Raw genomic sequence first — 20102 nt, forward strand, 5'->3', positions numbered from 1 at the left:
ACACACACACCAGCTTCTCACATTCACACTCACAATTCACTTCCAAAGTCATTCTTCTTTCTTTCCTTCCTTTCTTCTTCCACCTTTTCTTCCTCTCTCCCATCCTTCTTTTCTTCCTTTTTTTTTCCTTTATGGTACCTGGAACTTAACTCATAAATTTAAACACACTAGCAAAATAGTCTTCTACTAAGCTATTGTAACCTGACCCTTGTAACTTGTTTGTAGAACATCATCTCTTTTTGTGTGTCAATTACAGCTCAGTAAATATCTAACTCCTTTCTAAAAACCACATCGTTTTTCTGTAGTTGTTGTTGTTGAAAACATCATACCTATATAAAATGTTTTGATCAAGCACAACCTTCATTCTCTTCCCTCCAATTTTCCTCCAAAACCCCATCATTATCATTTTTAATTCCCACCTTCTTGTGGGGAAAAAAAAACTGAGTTCATTCAATAGTGCCTGAATATACATGGCTGTAGGATCATGTATTGGATCATGGGTAACCTCTCCAGGGTCACATTCCTGAAGAAAACTCTTCCTCCCTGTCAGGGAGAATGTTTTGTATGAAACCTGATGTTGAAAGGTAGTCTGCACCCAGGCAAACTAATACTGAGTTAGTAGGAAGCCAGTTACTTTATTATTTTTAATGCTCTGTTAATTGGGTGAATGTCTGTTTTTTCACCTCTGCAATTTAACTATATATATATTTGTAAATATTCTATGGATATTGTTATTTATGGCTCTATCAATGAAGATGAACAGAAACTCCCTATCATTTTCTATGTAACTCAATATTAATGTGATACTTGAGAAAAAATATATACTTGATGGAAATGGAAATGCAATTTGCTTCTGCAAACCTCATCATAAACAAAGTTATGTTTTATGTAAAATATTACCAGTGAGACTAATTTTCAACTTGGCATATTTTTTTCTTTCTTCTTTTTTTTTTTTTTTTTTGGAGCTGAGGATCAAACCCAGGACCTTGTGCTTACTAGGCAAGCGCTCTATCACTGAGCTAAATCCCCAACCCCTATTTTTTATCAGGTGCATAACCATGAAAGACCTTTCAAAGTAGATAAGTTTGTTTCAACATTCCATTCAGCAATACCAATGTGAGAGTGTTTCCATGATCAACAAAACATACCCATTTGCTTGCAGATCTTTACTGAATTATGTTTAAAGTCAATTGTTTTTAAATGTATCATATCATTCAATCTTTTCAAGACCTTAAAAACTAAATCTTAACTAGAATTATGGGAGCCTATGCTGAACCTGGTTACCTCTCTCCATGGAATTTGGATTTTGTTTTTCAGAGTGCTCAGTTACAAAATCTCTTTTCAACTTTTGCAGCCTCCATTCTTTCTAACTCCTGAACATTAGTTATTATGACACTCATCTCTGTAAGGTAGCCCACATATTGTATCTATTTCAGAACATTATCAGATCATTTCTTTTCAATAATTAACTTTTGAAGATATAGCTTTGACAAAATCTTAACAGGACTGGAGTGTGAAAGATGCAGTTTAAGGGAAAGCAAGCATTGATCCTAGATCTTGAGGTTAAAAGTGCCTATGATCATCTCCAAGTTCAAAACCTTGTACTGAGTCCTCATATTTTGTACTCAACAATTATTCAGTGGACTCATTCTAAGTCCCAGAAGTTGTCTGTCACACACTAGAGACAGTTATAATACAAGTCAGCAAATAACTGTCCTCAATGTGTGCATATTACAGGACTATAATAAGTATAGAAGTATAGACACATCATGATGTGGGTGAGTGAAGAAAAACAGGGCAGGCTTAAAGATGTTGGAGTATCTTCACTGTAAAGTCCTGACTTCTCAGTTTGGGTCACAAAGATTGCCTCATTTGATCATTTTCTGCTCTATGCTCTTCTAGCAAGCATGCTCAGTTTTTCCTCCTTCTGAAGTGTTTCTCTCTCATACTAACTTGTACTCACCCTTCTGAAAACTTTCACTCATTCCTTTCAGGGCATTCTGACCTCTCAGCTTCTTATGTGCATGCCAGAGCACTGTAAACACACTATAACATTGAAAACATACTATGTTGTCATTCTCAACATTCATTTATTTCATTTCAAACCTACAACAGACTCACTGAAGGAAAGAAATATGCTACTTCATAAGGATTTAGTGACATTGAATACCAAGCTCGAAAGAAGCAAAACTCAATACATGCTTTATGAGCAGGTTAATGTACAAGTAGGTGCTTAAATTTTTTTAAAAAGCCATTTTAGGTACACAAATTAAACTTGAAAATCAGAAATGGAAAGTCAATTTGAATACTTCAAAATATGAGTTTTAAAAATATAGTAAGTCATAAAAAATAAGATTATCATTTTTTTAAAGTTTACTTCTCCATAAAGCTAAATATTTTTCAAGATACAGTAGCTAAAAATTACAGTTATGGCAGGTTAGAGCACTTCCATTTTAAAAGATATAAATTTTCATTTCCTTGAAGATTATAACTAATGATAAATTACTAAAACATTACTAAATTTTAGCCAACAGCAAATTACTAAAAACAAATTACTAAAAGACATTCATTTATAGAAACTTGATTTTATTTAATCTCCGTTCTTCTCAGACTGTTAATCTTGTAACTATGACAGCCTTGCACTCAGTTTTTGATATAAGAATATATTTTGTCTCTGAAATTCAAAGTAGAATCTTTATTATTTCTATAGAATTGTTTCTGAAAGATGATGTCCAGTTTTTGAGTGATCGAAGAACCTATAGCCAATATTTCAAATGCTGTGAATAGATAGAGAGAACAAAGAGATAGCCACTGACATCTTTCCTCAGCACACATGGACCTCTTGTGGCAGATGATATAATATCTGACTGATTGCTATTAGCAAAATTAGGGTGTTTCCAGTTGACAGGTAGAGCGTTAGGTTCTTCAATGACAAAGGAATTAATGCAAACATCTTCCACAGCACACACACTGATAGTGTTCACATTTTCCATGTCCTCTCTCTCCTTGCAGTTCAGGTTGGCATAACAGTTGCAACGGAAGTTTTTGGAAAAGTACTGTAGGTCATCAAAGGTGGGACTGCCACGGATTTCATACTTTCCACTTTTCACAAATTGAATCTGAAAATTTTGGGGGCTCAAGTGAAGGTAGTCATCTGAATTCCAGTCTTTCCTCGAACACATGCCTTGACCCCGGCAAAGTGTTTGGCTACACATTTTGGCTGCCAGGGTGACGTTGATTAAGTAAGGATTCAGTGTGTTCTCCAAGTAATCACGTAAGGTCAGACAAGATTTCTGTAATGTCATAAGATAGAATATCAAGGCATAAGTTCTATGTGACAATATACTGCATCAAGCAACTCTTAGAAAACAAAGCAATAGACACACCACATTCTTAGGAAGTACTCTTTTTCAATTTAAAAAGCAATATTATTTAACCAATTATTTACAAAACATTCCTGAGTTTTGTGTGCCATTTCATGGCACTGAATAATTATTTGGTTGAGGCACAATTATCTTTGAATTTCCACAATTATTAAATAATTAATCTAAGAGATGGAATGTTTCAGCTTTTAGAATATGGGCTTGGAATCTCTCTTGCTCTGAAAGATGGAGTTAATACATTCATACATAACCTTCTGTATGACTTGGGAATATATCAAACTTTCTAAGTCGTAGTTTATTATTTGGATGACCCCAAGTCAAATTTATTAATTGAATTAATTGATAAAATTATGCTTGAGTTTTATCACCTGTAAGATAAGGATGTTTTTAAAGCCTGATACATGGAACTATTTTGAAGACAAAAAGGAAGATACATATGTACATGCTTAACATGAGGCCTATGATTTCTTCAATTAACCATAAAATCATAGTAAGAATTATAATTGTCAGACAAGTTTAAACAGCATCAAAAATAGTTCCCAAAGTGATGGCTCAAAACAAATGGGTTCAGATGGCATAGTTTATTTAGTTACATAATTGTGTATTCATGACAGTCAGTCCTTTGGCAAATTTTACAGAGTTTGAGTGTTGAGCATCTTAATACTGGTATAAATGAGGACTGCAGGTAAAAATTTATTAGGCAGCTTAGGAATCTTTGCTGGAGTTATAGAATTCCGGAATAGTTCTGGTTCCTAATTCCTTGTTATTTCTTTTAAAGGAACACTCTGCTTAGAAGCTATGCATTATGGTGCAATAGTGATACTAAACACTGTGGAAGTCACTGTCTGACAAGATTTAAGGTCCACTCCATGAGATGGAACCTATGCCTGACACTGTTCAAGTGGCCAAGGATTTGAAACTGGATAATCCATGGACCTAGGGCAACATCAAATATTACTATTCTGCTAAAGGACTGTAGCAATAAAATGACTCCTAATGATATTCTGCTATACTCATAGATCAGTGTCTCACTCCATCATATTTAGAGAAGCTTTCTTCTGTACTAGATGGGAACTAGTAAAGAGATCCACAACTTGACAATGTGAACAGAGTGAAACATCTTGTAACCATCTTATCTTGTAACACTCAATCTTAAATGGGATGTCTTTATCAAATCCCTCACTATAGGGCTCAGGGAATTATGATGAAGAAGAGCCAGATAATAGCCAGAGGAGATGAATGATGTCAAGGAAACAGTGTCATTAAAACACAATAGGACTTACACACATAGGAACTCACAGACTGTGGCAGCATGCATAGGGTCTACCTGTGCTCTTTCTTAGTTTATTTTTGTTTTATCTTTGTTTGTCTATTTTATTTGCCTGTTTTCTTAAGAGAGAGAAAGAAGGCATGGAGTTGGAAGGGTGAGGTGGTGAGCAGGATATGGGAAATGAGGGAGGAGAAACCATGATCAGCAATTTTTTGTATGAAAAAGACTTCATTTTCATTAGAAGAAAGGAGGAGGAAGAGGAGGAATAGATAAAGAAGAACAAGAAGAAAAACAAGAGGAACAAGAAAAAGAAAAAGAAAAAGAAGAACAAGAAGAAGAAGAAGAAGAAGAAGAAGAAGAAGAAGAAGAAGAAGAAGAAGAAGGAGAAGAAGAAGAAGGAGAAGAAGAAGAGGAAGAAGGAGAAGAAGAAGAAGAAGAAGAAGAAGAAGAAGAAGAAGAAGAAGAAGAAGAAGAAGAAGAAGAAGAAGGAAAAGAAGAAGAGGAAGAAGGAGGAGGAGGAAGAGGAAGAAGAAGAACAACAACAACAACAAGAACAAGAAGGAGGAAGAAGGAAGAAGGACAAGGAGGAGGAGGAGGAGGAGGAGGAGGAGAAGAAGAACAACAACAACCACCTGCTACCTATTAGAATATGACTCTAGCCCATACACCAATCCCTTCCAGTGAATAGGTTTGGATTTGGATATCTAGACTTTTCTTGTGGAAATGGTTTATTATTTATTTCCCAATTTCAGCTTATCTCCTACATGATTTAAGATCCCTATTCAAGGAGGGAATGTTATAAGATCCATAAAAGTCATTGAGGAGGGACCTTCCCTCTAGCCCTGGGTAAAGACATGATATTCTGATCTACTCCAAAGATTCACTATTACATACTGTTGTTTCTTTCTTTAAAAGTTACTCCTAGGCAGGCCTGACGCTCAGGAGTTGACCAACACAAACTGACTCCAATCAGCTGTGTGTGCTATATATTACATTTTGGGTTGTTTTTTTATTCTTTGTATCTGATTAGGTTTTAGTTTGTTAGTATTGATTTTTTTTTTTTGCTTTTTGTTTTTAATTTGAGAGAAATAGGAGAAGGAAAGGGAGGGGTGGAAAGGGAGGAGGAGAGATTAAGAAAAATTATGAAGTTTGGGTGAGTAAGGAAGTGAGAGGATCTGGGAGAAGTTGGGAAAGAGAAATATATTATCAAAATATATTTTATGGTAGGACTCACATGCATATACTAATTGCCAGTAAAGAACTTCTAATATCAAATATTTTCTTCAAGCACATTTTTTTAGTGTCCCAAAAGCACTGTTTTCATTTTTTATTTAGTTTTCCATTTTATTGAAAAATAGATGCTTTTCTCAGAAAATGCATCCTGATTATAGTTTTTTCCTTCTTCTACTCCTCCCAGTTTCTCCCCACTTCCCCTTCCACCTGGCTCTGTTCCCTCTCCCTTTGTGACTCACATTAGAAAAGAGCAGGCCCCTAAAAGGTAGTATTATAACAAAATAAAATATAATAAGAAAAACCAAAAATTATCACATTGATGTTGGAAAGAACAAAAGGAAAAGAGCCCAAGAGAAGGCACACTTATGAATCCCACAAAAACATTAAACTCTAAGTCATAATAATATATGCAGAGGACCTGGTATAGACCCGCACAGGCCCTATGAATACTGTTTCAGTCTCTGTGAGTTCATATGAGATTTGATCATGTTGATTTACAAGGTTTTGTTTCCTTGATATCCTCCAGTTTCAAGTGTGTACAGATTGTCAGTATTCTTTAATGCTGTATTCTCAGTGCCAAATATATTAAAAGTTATACCAAGTTCAAGTGATGTTGCAGATGCTTTCAGAGACAATGGTTAGCCAAAAGATAGACAAGTGGAATGAGTGTGATTTGAGGATCACCTTATATGTACTCTATGGAAAGATTTAAACTGGCTGTATAAGAGATATAATGTAAATATACCCACTTCAGCCAACTTCAAGTTACTAATCTAACAGTACTGAATGCAGAATTGGGAACTGAGCACACAACCATTACACAGTATAAACGTGTGACATGGGTAGTATCCATTCTAGGATGTATCCATCTACATATACCTAACATCTAGATCTATCCAACCCCATGCACTGAAGTGAACAGGAAATAAAAACTGGTATATTTTGAGTATTAGTTATTCCTTTTATTTTTATTATGAAAACATGTTTATATTTAATTTATATTAGTTATTGTTTTAACATTAATTTTATTTCTTTTTATATACTATACTGTGTCTTCCTATAATTTTACTTTTAATAATGGCTATGGTTAACAAATTCCTGAACAATAAACAATCAGGTTTCATAAGGTCAAACTGGTAGAACTGGCTTCATCACATCATTGGATCTGATAAAGTAGAGTGGAGGGAAACAGTTTTCTTTGTACTTGTTTTAATTCAGTTCTAGCATCTGCCAACGAACACAAAACTGTGCAATCACCAGTTTCTCAAGTTCTTGGAAATTAGAGGAAACGTGACAGGTGATCCATGGGAATACAGATCAGAAATGATGAATAACAAAGATAAAATTAAACTGATCATGGATTAAGGAAATTTAGCAGAAACATATTGAAAGAGTCCACAAGAGATAATGTTAAGACAGTGCCTTAAATAGAAAGCAGTGCCATCAAAGTTGAAGGCTATCTCTGAGTGAATCATACTGAAGATCCTTCAGAGACATGGCAGAACATCAACCTGTGTCTATTTTTCATTCACAGACATTACAGTGAAATGTGTTCCTTCAAATAGAGGAAGAGACAGAATCTTATTACAAGTCAGTACTTGAGACCTGTACCCACTTGCATAAGACAGGAAATCCCTTCCTGCCAAAAACAACCAAACACACAAGATGCTGTACTGAGATTGTACAGGGTCAGGCTTCTCTTGGGACATGACAGCTAAGAATTCCTTCTTCCTGCCCTTGATGAGCCCATCTGAACAAGAGAGGCTACAGCGATAAGACCTCCAGGGATCCTCTACTGCTGACCCTCAGATTCTCTGGGATGATAGGAGGCTTGCACCACTCTATCATAACACTCTAACCTGCACTGTTTGTCTCTGTAACTCTTATTGATAAGGATGACAAAAGTAAGGGGTAGCTAGATCATTCTTAGTAGATCTCTCCACTCAATGCGAGGAAGCCATGTTATTTGAGAAACTATACATGTGAAAGCCCAGTGGCTTACCATCTACTCTCTTTCCTGGTATACACACACACATACACACACACACACACACACACACACACACACACACACACACACACAATTTCAATCTTTTTCAGAGAGCCAGGGCTGCAAAACACTCTGCATGACCCTCCTCCATAGCTTGATCCTACATTTCCCACCTTATTCATTATTCATTGGCCCTAGTGTGGCAGTGGAAGGGAAAATGGGGAACATTTATGACTGCACTTTGGGGTGTGTGTGTGTGTGTGTGTGTGTGTGTGTGTGTGTATGATTATTAACATATTAAAGCTATAGAAATATCTTCATCTATTTCCTACTAATTCAACTTACCATACTTCGTGCTAAACCAAGAGTTCCCCACATTACCATTCCAGAGGCACCCAGAGCAACTGTTTCACCAATTGTATTCACAAGGTCATCCTAGAAAATATGACAGAAAGAAAGAATTATCTCAGAGGGATGAAGTGAAAGTATTAAACATTTGACAGTAATACCAAATTTAAACATGATGATCCAACAATTTAAATATTTCTATATTCTTTATACACTCTACACAAGCATTTTGTTACTGTTTTAAAATGGAGACTATCATTGCTTTACTTACTTCTTCTGGCAAAAGAACATATTCATTAAATAAAAAAGAGGAACAGTTAAGGGATAGTCTATACTACATATAATTCTTCATGGATACTAGCATCTCATAGGATTAAAATCGGGATTCAAGTGCTGGGCTAGGGAGATAGATTGGTTGATAAAGTGGATGCTGTGTAAGCATGAGGACCCAAGCTCCACCCCTAGGACCCATGCTCTAAAAAAAGGGATGGGGCATGGAGAGGCAAGCTTGCCAGCTTGCAAACCCAATGCTGGGAGGTAGTCAGGTAGATCTCTGGGGCTCACTAGCCAGGTAGACTAACCTAACTTCAGGTCACAGCAAGAGGATCTGATTCAAAAATCAAGGGAGACATAAAGGAATGACATTGGAGGTGAATGAACACTCACCCACACCAAAAATTTTATTGTTCATTTTAAAAGATTTAAAGTGTTCTCATTTTGCTTCCATTACAAACAGCACTTTCTTGATGTCCATATTCATAAACATTAAATACCAAATTTTACCCTTTGAATACATAAAATTCCATTCAGCACAGTTTGTAAAAATGATCTCTTAGCTGCCATGCCTTGTTTTACTTACCTGATTCAGGTACTGGGAAGTCAGATCGATAAACACAATGCGAGAATATACAAAAACAGGAACTGGATTATGAGGATCCTTTGTCTTAGACACCCTAATGGCCTCTCGTACCCGATTTCTGACATAGAGTGCTGCCTGTGGAGATGACTTCAAGTCACTTTTCAAATATATAGATGGGTAAAGGGCTGTGCTTTCCTTCCATATCCAGGAGAGAGCGTCATTTCTTTTCTTTTCTATATCAGGGCAATGTCCATTGTAGTTGGGGTCTTGAAATTTATTGTTGTAACAATCAGGAAAAAGATAAAAACCCCATAAGTGATTTGGCCGAAGTGATTTCCCCAATTTTAAAGTCTCTTCCATAAAATTTCTTGCTGCGTGCTCAAATTCTTTTTTGGCCCTCCTGGTGACTTCTGTTAAATTAAGTTGCTTATTTTGTTGGTGGACCAATTCAATAGACTTATTCCTGTAAATATCCTTGGGTTTCCAGTTTCTTGACCAGGTGGGCCTCCAGTCTTCCCAATCAATGATAGCCAAGCCTACATTGTCTATTGGCATGTAATGCTCGATGTCACTCCTTGATTTTGCCAAATGATTTTTCAGAGATCCCAACTGGGGTATCCCTCCATGAATACTTGTTTGTGAGTCATCTATATGAGGATAGAGGCCAAGTCGATCAGTATAAAATATCGTGACAGGCTGACCCGTGGCAGTTTTTTTGGGACTTCCCACTAAAGAGAACAAACTAAGATCTAGTGGCTCATTAAACTTTGTGAGACAAGCTTCAGTTGGGGCATTCCAGGCCCAGAGGAAAGGCACATTAGGTATAAGTGGCGGTGCTCTAAAATCTACAGTCAAGCAACATGGAAGCAAAAGTAAGACTAATACTGCCTGGAGTGCTCCATTAAACTCAAAAAAGCTCCCAGAAAAGGAGTGCTTCAAATCCAACACTCGCATTGCAGAGAATTAATTAGTATGCAAACACTTATTTCTTCTTACACACTTTGGTCTCTCCAATATTTGGTGCAAAAGGTGAGAAAGATAGTGACATGAGGCCTTTCTGAGGGATGAAAGTTTGATGACTGCCTTACAATGAACTATTCTTCTTGCATCATGTTTCAGGATTGTTTTGTGACAAGTTGTACAATCTATAACTAGGAAAAGGGAAAAAAACAGTAAAGGCGAAATTTATTACCACTGTATTTGAAGGTTTATTAAGTCCTCAGCATTGATTATAAGCACTTTAAGTCAATTTCAGAAGATAGAATCTCCTACTGTGTTTAAATCAAAAAGGGTTTTTTCTCTTATATATGATATAAATTCTGTAACAGCTAAGTTGCCTCTCCAAATCTCATCTTATCTCACAGATAACTAGCTGTAACTATGTTTCTGTTTTCCTTCTTATATCCTCAGATGCCTGAGCAAAGACAAGTCAAAAGAAAATAAACTCTTGTTTAGCAGGGTTGAAAGACCACTCTTGTCACTAAATGCCAAATTTTGAAAACAACTTGTCATACAATTGAAAATTTTTGCCTTTTCAGATTCATTTGTGTGTGTGACTGTAGGAACAATATTAGAAACTAAACCCAAAGTCTTGCCCATGAAGCAAATACTGCTACTACTAAGTTACATCCTCAGTCAATGTTTGTTTGAACAAGGTCTTGTTAAGCTCGCCTAGCTGACCTGGCACTTGGGATTGTTCTTTTTCAGCCTCCCGAGCATTTGGGGTTATATGGCTATGTGCCACCATTCTGGCTCATAATTTTTTCATTTCATCCACCTGTACTTGTTTTCTTAGCAACAACAAGGGAGAAAGAAAAAGGCAGTTTTTATGTTTACAACAAGTTCAAAAAAGTTCAAGAGCCCCTGAGAACCCTGAGGGACCAAATCTTACAGCAATGTCTACACGTAGTTAAAATTCACAAGCTACTTTATATCTTTACAAAAGGAATTGGCTCTAGCCTACCTTTAATAAAAACAAGATATGGATTTTGGAGATTAAACAGTGTTTGATAAGCAAAATTGCATTGTTATTCTGTAGTAAACTGAAGGATGATTAGTAAATTTGTTGTATAATGAATGAACCAAGAACCAGAAATTAAATTCCATGGACCAGTATGAAAAACCTACCACCTCTAACACATGTTTAAATGTTTTACTTTCAGAAGGAAAATATGGCAAAATATAAATATGTTGCCATGTGACGGTAGAGTGATAATTATACCCTTCTTGCTAGGAATGTTGTTCTTATCATAGCCAACTATTCACTCATTCTCGTTGTTGAAAAATAACCTCAAAAGAATGGCATAGTCACAATAAAAGGAAATCCTAACCTTTGTTAGTCTCATGTTTTAAACATAATGAATTATACTCTCCTATTGTCTAGAACAGGTGAAAGCCCCAAGAAGTTCATTGTTTAAACTCATACATACCTCCATATTAAAAAATGTAGAAAATTTTAATCTAAAATAAAGGACAAAATAATTCTTCTCAAATATCAAGTGTCAACATCAATGACTGACTAACAGATGGGACAAGGAAATTGAATAAAGGCTTAGCTTTCTATAAATGCCAGACTAGGCTTTTGTCTTTATGGGTCTGGTTCACACCACTCAATATAATATTTTCTTGTTCTATCCATTTACCTTAAAATTTCATTTTTCTTTACAACTGAATAGTATTGCATTTTGTATGTTAACCACAGTTTTACTATGCATTCATGTGTTGAAAGACATTCAGGTCGTTTCCATTTCCTACCTATCATGAATAGAGTGGCTAGTAACATTGTTGAGCAACTATCTGAAGTAGGATGTCAGACCCTTTGGTCATGTGTCAAGGAGTGGTATAGCTGGGTCATATGGTAGATTTAGTTTTAGTTTTTTGAAGATTCTCCATTCTGATTTCTAGAACGCATGAACTAAAGTGCATACCCACTAACAGTGAGTGCTCCTCTTTTTCCACAATCTCACCAACATTTGTTGTCTCTTGTTGACTTCAGCTATTCTGAGTGGGGTGAGATGAAATCTCGGATATTTTAATTTGCATTTATCTACTAACTAAGTGATTCTGAAAGCAATATGCATTATAGATGTAGCTCTTGGTTGCCTCTCAGGGTTTGGGGTGGGTCCCTAATGCTGAAGACGCTGCACACTTAGGACACAGGACTCAAATTATTTGAGCTGGATCTGACCTAAAAGCCTCTTTCATACAGTCTATCTTCCATAGTTCCAGAAAATATTATGCAAACTGTCAAGGGGAAAAAAAGCAATTAACAGTCCTATCCAGCTGCACACTTCCAGATCATGACAATGAGCAGCATGGCAAGATATTCGTGAAGGTGCAATAAGTGGCACTCACATGTCGGTGCCAACAACAGCCGTCAAGTGGGATTCAAGAGCCACTCAACAGGTCTGGTACTGGAAAACTAGCCAGCCTCCCCAGGGCTAGTGAGGTTTTGAACCTTAGAACTACGACTGCCACTTTTCTAGATGAATATAATTCTTTACTACACTCTGGATCTCATCATTATACCCACAGATAAGAGTAGCTGCCGTCCTTCAACAACAACATCTCCCCTTACAGAAAACAGAGACCATCACAGAAAACCACAACTGGACACAATGCAGAGATCAACAAATTGTGGACCATTCAAGCCCAACAGATACATTTACATCAATAGCTCCTGTATCCCTCCTACTCAAGGATCATGATGGGGCAAAAAAAGTTGCTAGAGCCGTACAGACGGCTCTTAGATACCAGGAAGTCTAGTGTAAAAAGTCTTTTCTAGAAATGTCTTTGTAAACAAGACTAGAACGATTACAATATCAATGAATATGTAAATGTTGGAAGGAAATGTTCACCCTTAGACAAAGACTGCAGGCAACTACTAACCAGTGGAAGAAGAGTTACCCTCCATTGAGGATAAGTCCCTATATTGGTTGGTCAATGCAAAGAGATCAACCTTGAAACCATATACTACACATATACAAACAAGCAAAAAATTGACTCATCAGGTCGGGTTTATATGTCTCTGTGCACAGATACATACATATGGATGTATATATAAATAAAATATATAAAAGAAAAAGAGGCTTCCAACTTCAGAGTAGGACTCATGGGAGGCATTTGACGGTGGGTGGGTGGAAGGGCCTGGGGGAAGGAATGGGAGCACATTGAGTGACATAATTTTATTTCAATTATAAATATTTTAAAAATAAAAATAATTTTTAAAGGCTTAACTAATTTAACAACAGGTAGCAAGTGGCCTCATCCCTCCTTTCAACTATAGGCAAAACATCCCTACTTGAAAAAAGAAGAAACAAAATTCAAAATACTTCAAAATCTAAAACTTTTTGAGCCCCAACGTGAAAGCACAAGTGGAAAATCCTACATCATTAATTTTTATTCTGTGAATTAAAACATTTTAAAGTGTTGTATAAAATTACTTTCAAGTAGGTATATATAAAATAACAGCATTTTAGTTTTCTTCGGTCCCATGCCTAAGATATCTTCCTGTGTATATTCAAATATTCTAAAACTATATGAAGGCTATGATCTGAAGCACTTCCGATTCCATGCATTTTAGGTAAGGGTTATGCCACCTGTATTCTACTACAGTTGGCTCCTACGTGTCTTCTTGTTCAACCTAGGAACAGTGTTCTCAATACACAACAATTAGGTCCTAATAGCCCCTCAAGCTCCAATGGGGGGGGGGGACTCACCCTGTTTCTAAAGCCAGCCACTAGACCACTCTTTAGTGGCTTTATGGCAAAAAAATCTGTTAGTCTCAATGTCTTCTCAAGAAATGACATGTTGATTGCATCCCTTTACAAACAGTTTTCTTACAAAATAATTTTAGAAGCAAGAGAATGAAATACATTTGAAATCCGAGTTAAACTCTTATTCTTGTTGTAAGGAAACTTTATCAATGTAATACACTCCTGCTTCTTAAATCCTTTGAGTTAGGCATCAGTTGACTGAGAAATCCCAAAATAATTTTGTTATAAAATTGTAAAGCCATCTGTACACACTTAATAATATAGTATTTACCACTACATATTCAAAAATCTCTAAAATGAGAAACTATCTAGAGTAAGTCACTGTGACACTTTAAAACCACATTTCATTTTGATATAATTTATGCAAATATCATAACCAGTTATAATCCTAGTGAAGCAACATGTAAATTGTCTTAAATGCTTGCTAATTAAAGTAAAATATACAACTAAAAGTTGAGGTACACAAAAGCATGTAAGCAGATGATTAAAGAATTAAATTTCATCTCTATGAATGCTCATTTTTTCTGACTATCTTTTAAATATTTTTTAGCTACTCTTGGATCCAACTGTCATATAGTTTTTCAAATAAGAAATGAAAGTAACATAAAGTGTAAAGCTAAAAATGAATCTGCCAGAACAGACTTGAACTAGTTGCTTCTCTTCATTGAGGAAAGAAAAATTACCAAAAAGTTTCTCACTCTTGTTCATTGCAAGGCTGATCAGGACTTCTGTGTTATTTTATGGCAAAGAAGTTGGTTATTGATTTTTGGTTGTTTTCTTTTTTTTCAATTTTGTTGTGTCTATTTGAAATGTACAAAATGATTTTATGAGAAGGTACAAGTTGTTGAGATCAAAACAGGCAAGTTACCATAGGATAGGCCAAACAAAAGGGACTAAATTTCTTGTATTGATTTCTGCTTTCTTTACAGCAAATGCTTTCTTTCATAATGAATGCTTTGCTCTAGTATATCATAATTAAAAGTACAGAAAATACAGACATAATTATGAAATAGAAACCATCACACTGCTGCATCTAGGACTTCGTTATAATATTCTTCATCCATGTAACCATCAGCTTGATGATGTTAGGAATTGCACGCAGCTATAGTCATTTTACCATTAAAATTATAGATTTTTAAAGATAAACTGTTGCTATAAATATAAACAGAGAACTTTCAGAAACATTGGTAAGTATTGGTATATAAAGATAATGTTTTTGGTGACAAAAAGAATCTAGGAGTTGGTGAGGCATAGAAAGGAGCAGGAAGAATTAGGTAATTCTCTGGCCATGCCCTCATTCTCCATTGCTGTTCAGTTAGAACACCTGAGCATGATAAAGGCCATCACAGGACTGAGCAAACAGCTGGTAGCCTTTGGAGCCTCACACTACCAAAATCAACTTTTACTGTAACTGGATCATATCCACAAATATCTAAAGACTCATTCTTTAAAAGATAGATAGATAGATAGATAGATAGATAGATAGATAGATAGATAGAAAGTTGTTTTGAGAGTAGACTCCAGTTTTATTGTTCTTGTACACTAAGGACATTGGGTACAGAGTACTAAAGTTCTTTATTTCAAAACAAAGATGGATGCCTACTGCCAGTTAAACACTGTAGGGATTCTAAACTGAGTTTAAGATGAACTTTTAAAAGGTAACATTAAAAGGACCAGAAAGATGGCTCTTAAACAAGACCTGAGTTCAATTCTCAGCATTCACATTGGGTGGCTCACAACTACCTGTAACTTTGGATTCAGGAGATCCAAAACTCTCTTCTGACCTCCATGAACACTGTATTCATGTGTACATACCCACATACCCCCACACACATAGACAAATAAATCTTTAAAAAAGATAAGCATTTAAAAAAAAACAGAAAAAGTGAACATTTCTTTTCTTAAAGCAAGGATATTTTCTAACATTTTTTTCTTGAACTATATTTTACAGATAATTTGACCAGAACTAGATTACACAAACTTGCTTCAACAAGAAAATTTAGTATAATGTTGCATTTCTTCTTTCTTCCCTTTTCAATTTCTCATTCTTCTTCCTCATCTTTGGCATCTTGGCATCTTTGCCTTAGCTTTCAGAATGTTGCCCCAAATATGTTTGGAAATTCTGGAGGCCCTCAAAGCCCAAGAAGTTCTATTTCTCCATCTACCAGGGATGATTATGGCAGAAGCACCTCTCACACAATTAGGTGAATTACAGGAAAAACAATGTGGAACATTACAGATACAGAACTTGATAATCATCTTCCCCAAAGCTAGGACAGCTTTTTCTCTATTTGATTATGACATAGAAGAAAAATAGGCAACTTACTACTGAAGTAAGTGAGTTTTCATCTACTGTCTCTGTAGGTCAGAAGTGCTTCCAATGTATTGGGTATGCAGTATTTAACACTCTGAGTAAGAAAAAGGTAGCCCTTTGACCAAAGAAAAAAATGTTTTGCAATGTTTATGATGGGGCAGAAAGACCAGTATTTCTGTGTGTGGCATGTGAGTCGTTATTTGTGTTTGGTGGCAGGGAAGATTAGCAAGAATGGTACATTAACAAAAGAATGCTATAAATGTTTTTATTAGTGTTTGAAATGAGTTCCAGGGTCCAGTGGTAAAGGCAGCTCCCATTGGCTCTTTTATTTGATGGGTCAGCATTTAAGTTACTGATAGACACATGTCTGCATTATATTACAGTTAACTTTAAGACAAATCAACATTCACTGCAAATGTGATTTCTTTTAAAACATTAGAATCAAAATTTTCAAAATGTTAAGGAAAGTGGTGCTTGACTTCTTGTCATAGAAAAAGAATAGTATTCTGAGTCCTGTTCCTTTCCTTGAGGTGGTGGTGGAGGCAGGTATCAGTGACCAGGGATACCAGCTTAGAGTTCTAGTGCAAAGGGGCACTGTCTTTCTATCATCAGCCTTCATGGTAAATGTTAATTGTGCTCAAATTCTCACCTCAGGGTATCAAATGGATTCTGGGTAGAGGGGTTTTCTTCACTTCCTGTGTCCCTGAAATACTTCCTGTCTCTTAATTGTACAAGATAACTCTTCATTTTTTTAAATCTCACTTATTGTTTCAATCTCACTCCAAAGCACAAGCTCATCTCCTGCTTGACATCTAAATTATTATTTCTAAATTAGTCCATGGAGGCTGTTACACTAAAGTGTTATAGTTTTCGGACTGGAAAGGTGTTTCAAGAGTTAAGGCTTGTCTTACTTCTATGGAGCACCTGATTTCAGTTCCTAGCCCCACCCATGTTGGCTCACAGCCAGCACTCCACAAGATTCCATACCTTTCTCTGGACTCTATAGGCACCTGCACACATATAGCATACACACACACACACACACACACACACACAAAAAAAAAAAAAAAAATAAAATAAAATAAAAAATAAATAAATAAATAAATAAATAAATATAAATAAATCTTAAGAATTATAGACTTGGTAAGAAAAACAAGAGAATTTGATTTCATATCATGGAATTGCAAGATCAAAATGAAAGCCACTCCCACATGATAGTAGGAATAAGCAAGCTCTCTGTGGCCAGTCTGAAACAATGACATTCAACCCATTCATGAGAGCTCTGATTTCATGTCACCACTTCTTAAATGGCACCACATCTAATTATCTCCTTGAGGTTAAGTTTCAGCAGGTCCATATATACATACATTCATACATATATGTATATGTGAGGAAGGACATAAGCTTTCATACTAATATCTTAAACATTAAATAGATTTTAACTTAAATAAGAAATATTATATTCCTTAATAATAGTTGCTTTTGACCTTAGTCATGAACTTGCTTCTTAGAAGACACAAATTTAGAAGAGAATTTAAAGAATATTTATACTAACCTAATCCTATATATTATAATAGCTGTCCCAACTGCCATCATCTCCCATCACTAATGATATATTGTAATATAATACTAGAATGCTTGTGCCATGAAATGGAACTAGAAATACTTACTGGTGATGCCAGTGTACAGGAAAGGGGGTTATGAATGGTATTTATCATTTGTGAATAATAAAACCCAATGTATGTGATTAGATTGAGGGAAATACTAGAAGATTGTGAGTTCTTAGGCTGAGATACCAAAGTATAGTTATCAGGTATCTATATTTAGAGCAGTGGTTCCCAACTTTCCAAATGCTGCGAGCCTTTAATACAGTTCCTCATGTTTTGGTGACCCCCAATCATAAAATTATTATTGTTGCTACTTCATAACTGTAATTTTGCTGCTATTACAAATTGTAATATAAGTATATGACATGCAGGATATCTGATACACAACCTCAAAAAAGGTCGCAGCCCACATGTTGAGAAGCACCGATTTAGAAGATGCAGAGTTGTTAAGAATGACAGTACACACACACACACTCTCCATCCCAGACTGCGAGTCAATGAGAAAAGAGAGAAGCAGCAGCAGCTAGAAAATCCCTCCAGAGCTAGAGCGCTTGGCTGACAGCTGAGCCCAGGTCCACAGGACTATCCCTACCTACTTCAAGATGGCAGTCTCAACATACAGGGAGTTTCGCCCGTACTTTTGGCCAACTGCCTGTATATCAAGTTTTTCACAGCCCTCTCCTTGGGTTTAGTTAATCTACTTAAGCAATTCCTAGAGCTAAGGGAATCAGGTTTAACAGTCTGTCATACAGATACTACCAAGAACAGGAACGGAGAGAACCATAGTGTTGTGTGGGTGAAGCATCCACAGCTTCACACTCTCTCTGGGAAAACCTCCATCCAGGACTTTCCAAATGGAAACTCCAAAAGTCTGTCCTTTCTGATTTCAATAGTGATTTCATTGCATTGGCATGATAGAAGCACTGGTAAATATGTCAAAATGAGATTAGACAAATAGAGTGTGTTCTGGTGATTGTGAACTGGGCAAGGCCTGTTGTTGTTCTTTGGATACTTGGTGCATACTTCCAGCATGCACAGTGTTAGGCAGGCAATCTCTGGAAAAAGGAGTCTTATGACCTCTTATCAGACAAAGAGAGGTCAGAGAATTTATGGACAATTCAAAGACAAAGTTCAGAGATAGTTAAAGTTTCCACAACATGTCTGGGAAAAGAAAATTCTCATATCGGGGGGGAAATTATGGATCAGGACCTACAGATGGGAAACAGTTGAATATTAAAAAATCCTGGTTACATAATAATATGTTTGTATATTAAGTGCAAAATACATATTGTTACTGAAGAGCAGATCAAATCACTTTAATAGACAACAATTTTCTAGTTCAACACACAGGTTTGAATTGTAAAAGTGGCTATGTTCTAATTAATTGGCCACAGGCAAATTACTTCCTCTCTGTATTTCGTTCTCTCAACAACTGGAAGAAAATGCTTCCCTCCTTGAAGAATGAATAAGTAATGTCAATGAATGTCTTAACTACCAATTAAATATTCTAGGTTAGGACCAATAGTATCAACATTGAGATAAGACCAACTCTCAAATTACCTTGTCCAAATACTTTACTTCAGTATACTTTAGAGCTCTTATACGTTTAACTACAAAATGTGAGTGATAAATAACTAGTACACAGGTTTTTTTTGTGATAGTGCAGCAAAATAGTGTGCATAAAAAAAACATGGGCATAACACTTCTGGAGGGGTTGAGAACACATCACCCTTCAACACAATGTTTGCCATTTTAAAGGGACTAGAGCTCCTAAAAAGGACTGAGCAAAAGCCGATGAGGGGAGGGCTCTCTCATCTCGCCCAGGAGATAATATGAACCACATACTGGATACCCTCTCCTGTATATGAAAGAGGAGAACATCCTACAGGTGGAGACTGGGAGCAGATGCTAAAATGAATTTGTGCAATCAAAACTCTGGTGTGTTCTTTATTGACAGTGACTTTGCCCCAATACATCCTAGTCACTTCCCTATAAGTTACTCTCTCTAAAGGCGTTTCCTATGTCTTGTTAGTTTTTCCTAAAATTCTTTGTGTAAAATGTTTCTTCTTTGAAATTTTCCTGTGCGCATGAAAATATTAAATAAATTTTGCTTGTTTTGCTCTTATTGGCCTATTCGTTCAATTTATCATTTGATTTCACCAGGATAATTCATCATCATTGTCCAGGATACCCTGCTTACTCCTGAAGCTACCGCTGACATCTTGGAGGCATTAGAGTCAGGCAATGGCAAGAAATTTTTAGATCAGCATCCCAAGTATCTGCCTGCAGAGTGTGGTCAAAGAAATAAAATTATCACTGGACC

The 20102-nt window shown here is 36.1% G+C and overlaps 1 protein-coding gene across 1 annotated transcript; it reads right to left on the reverse strand.

Moving 5' to 3' along the window:
• Positions 1-2756: 2756 nt before the first annotated feature.
• Positions 2757-10037, reverse strand: LOC118579195 (hyaluronidase-5-like). Its single transcript, XM_036180322.1, has 3 exons — positions 9084-10037; positions 8222-8311; positions 2757-3293 (listed from the first exon to the last, which is right to left on the reverse strand). The coding sequence occupies exons 1-3, from the start codon at positions 10035-10037 to the stop codon at positions 2757-2759; spliced, it is 1581 nt and encodes a 526-aa protein (XP_036036215.1).
• Between the last annotated feature and the right edge of the window lie 10065 nt (positions 10038-20102).

The sequence above is a fragment of the Onychomys torridus genome, chromosome 3, assembly GCF_903995425.1.
Source record: "Onychomys torridus chromosome 3, mOncTor1.1, whole genome shotgun sequence".
Taxonomy (NCBI): domain Eukaryota; kingdom Metazoa; phylum Chordata; class Mammalia; order Rodentia; family Cricetidae; genus Onychomys; species Onychomys torridus.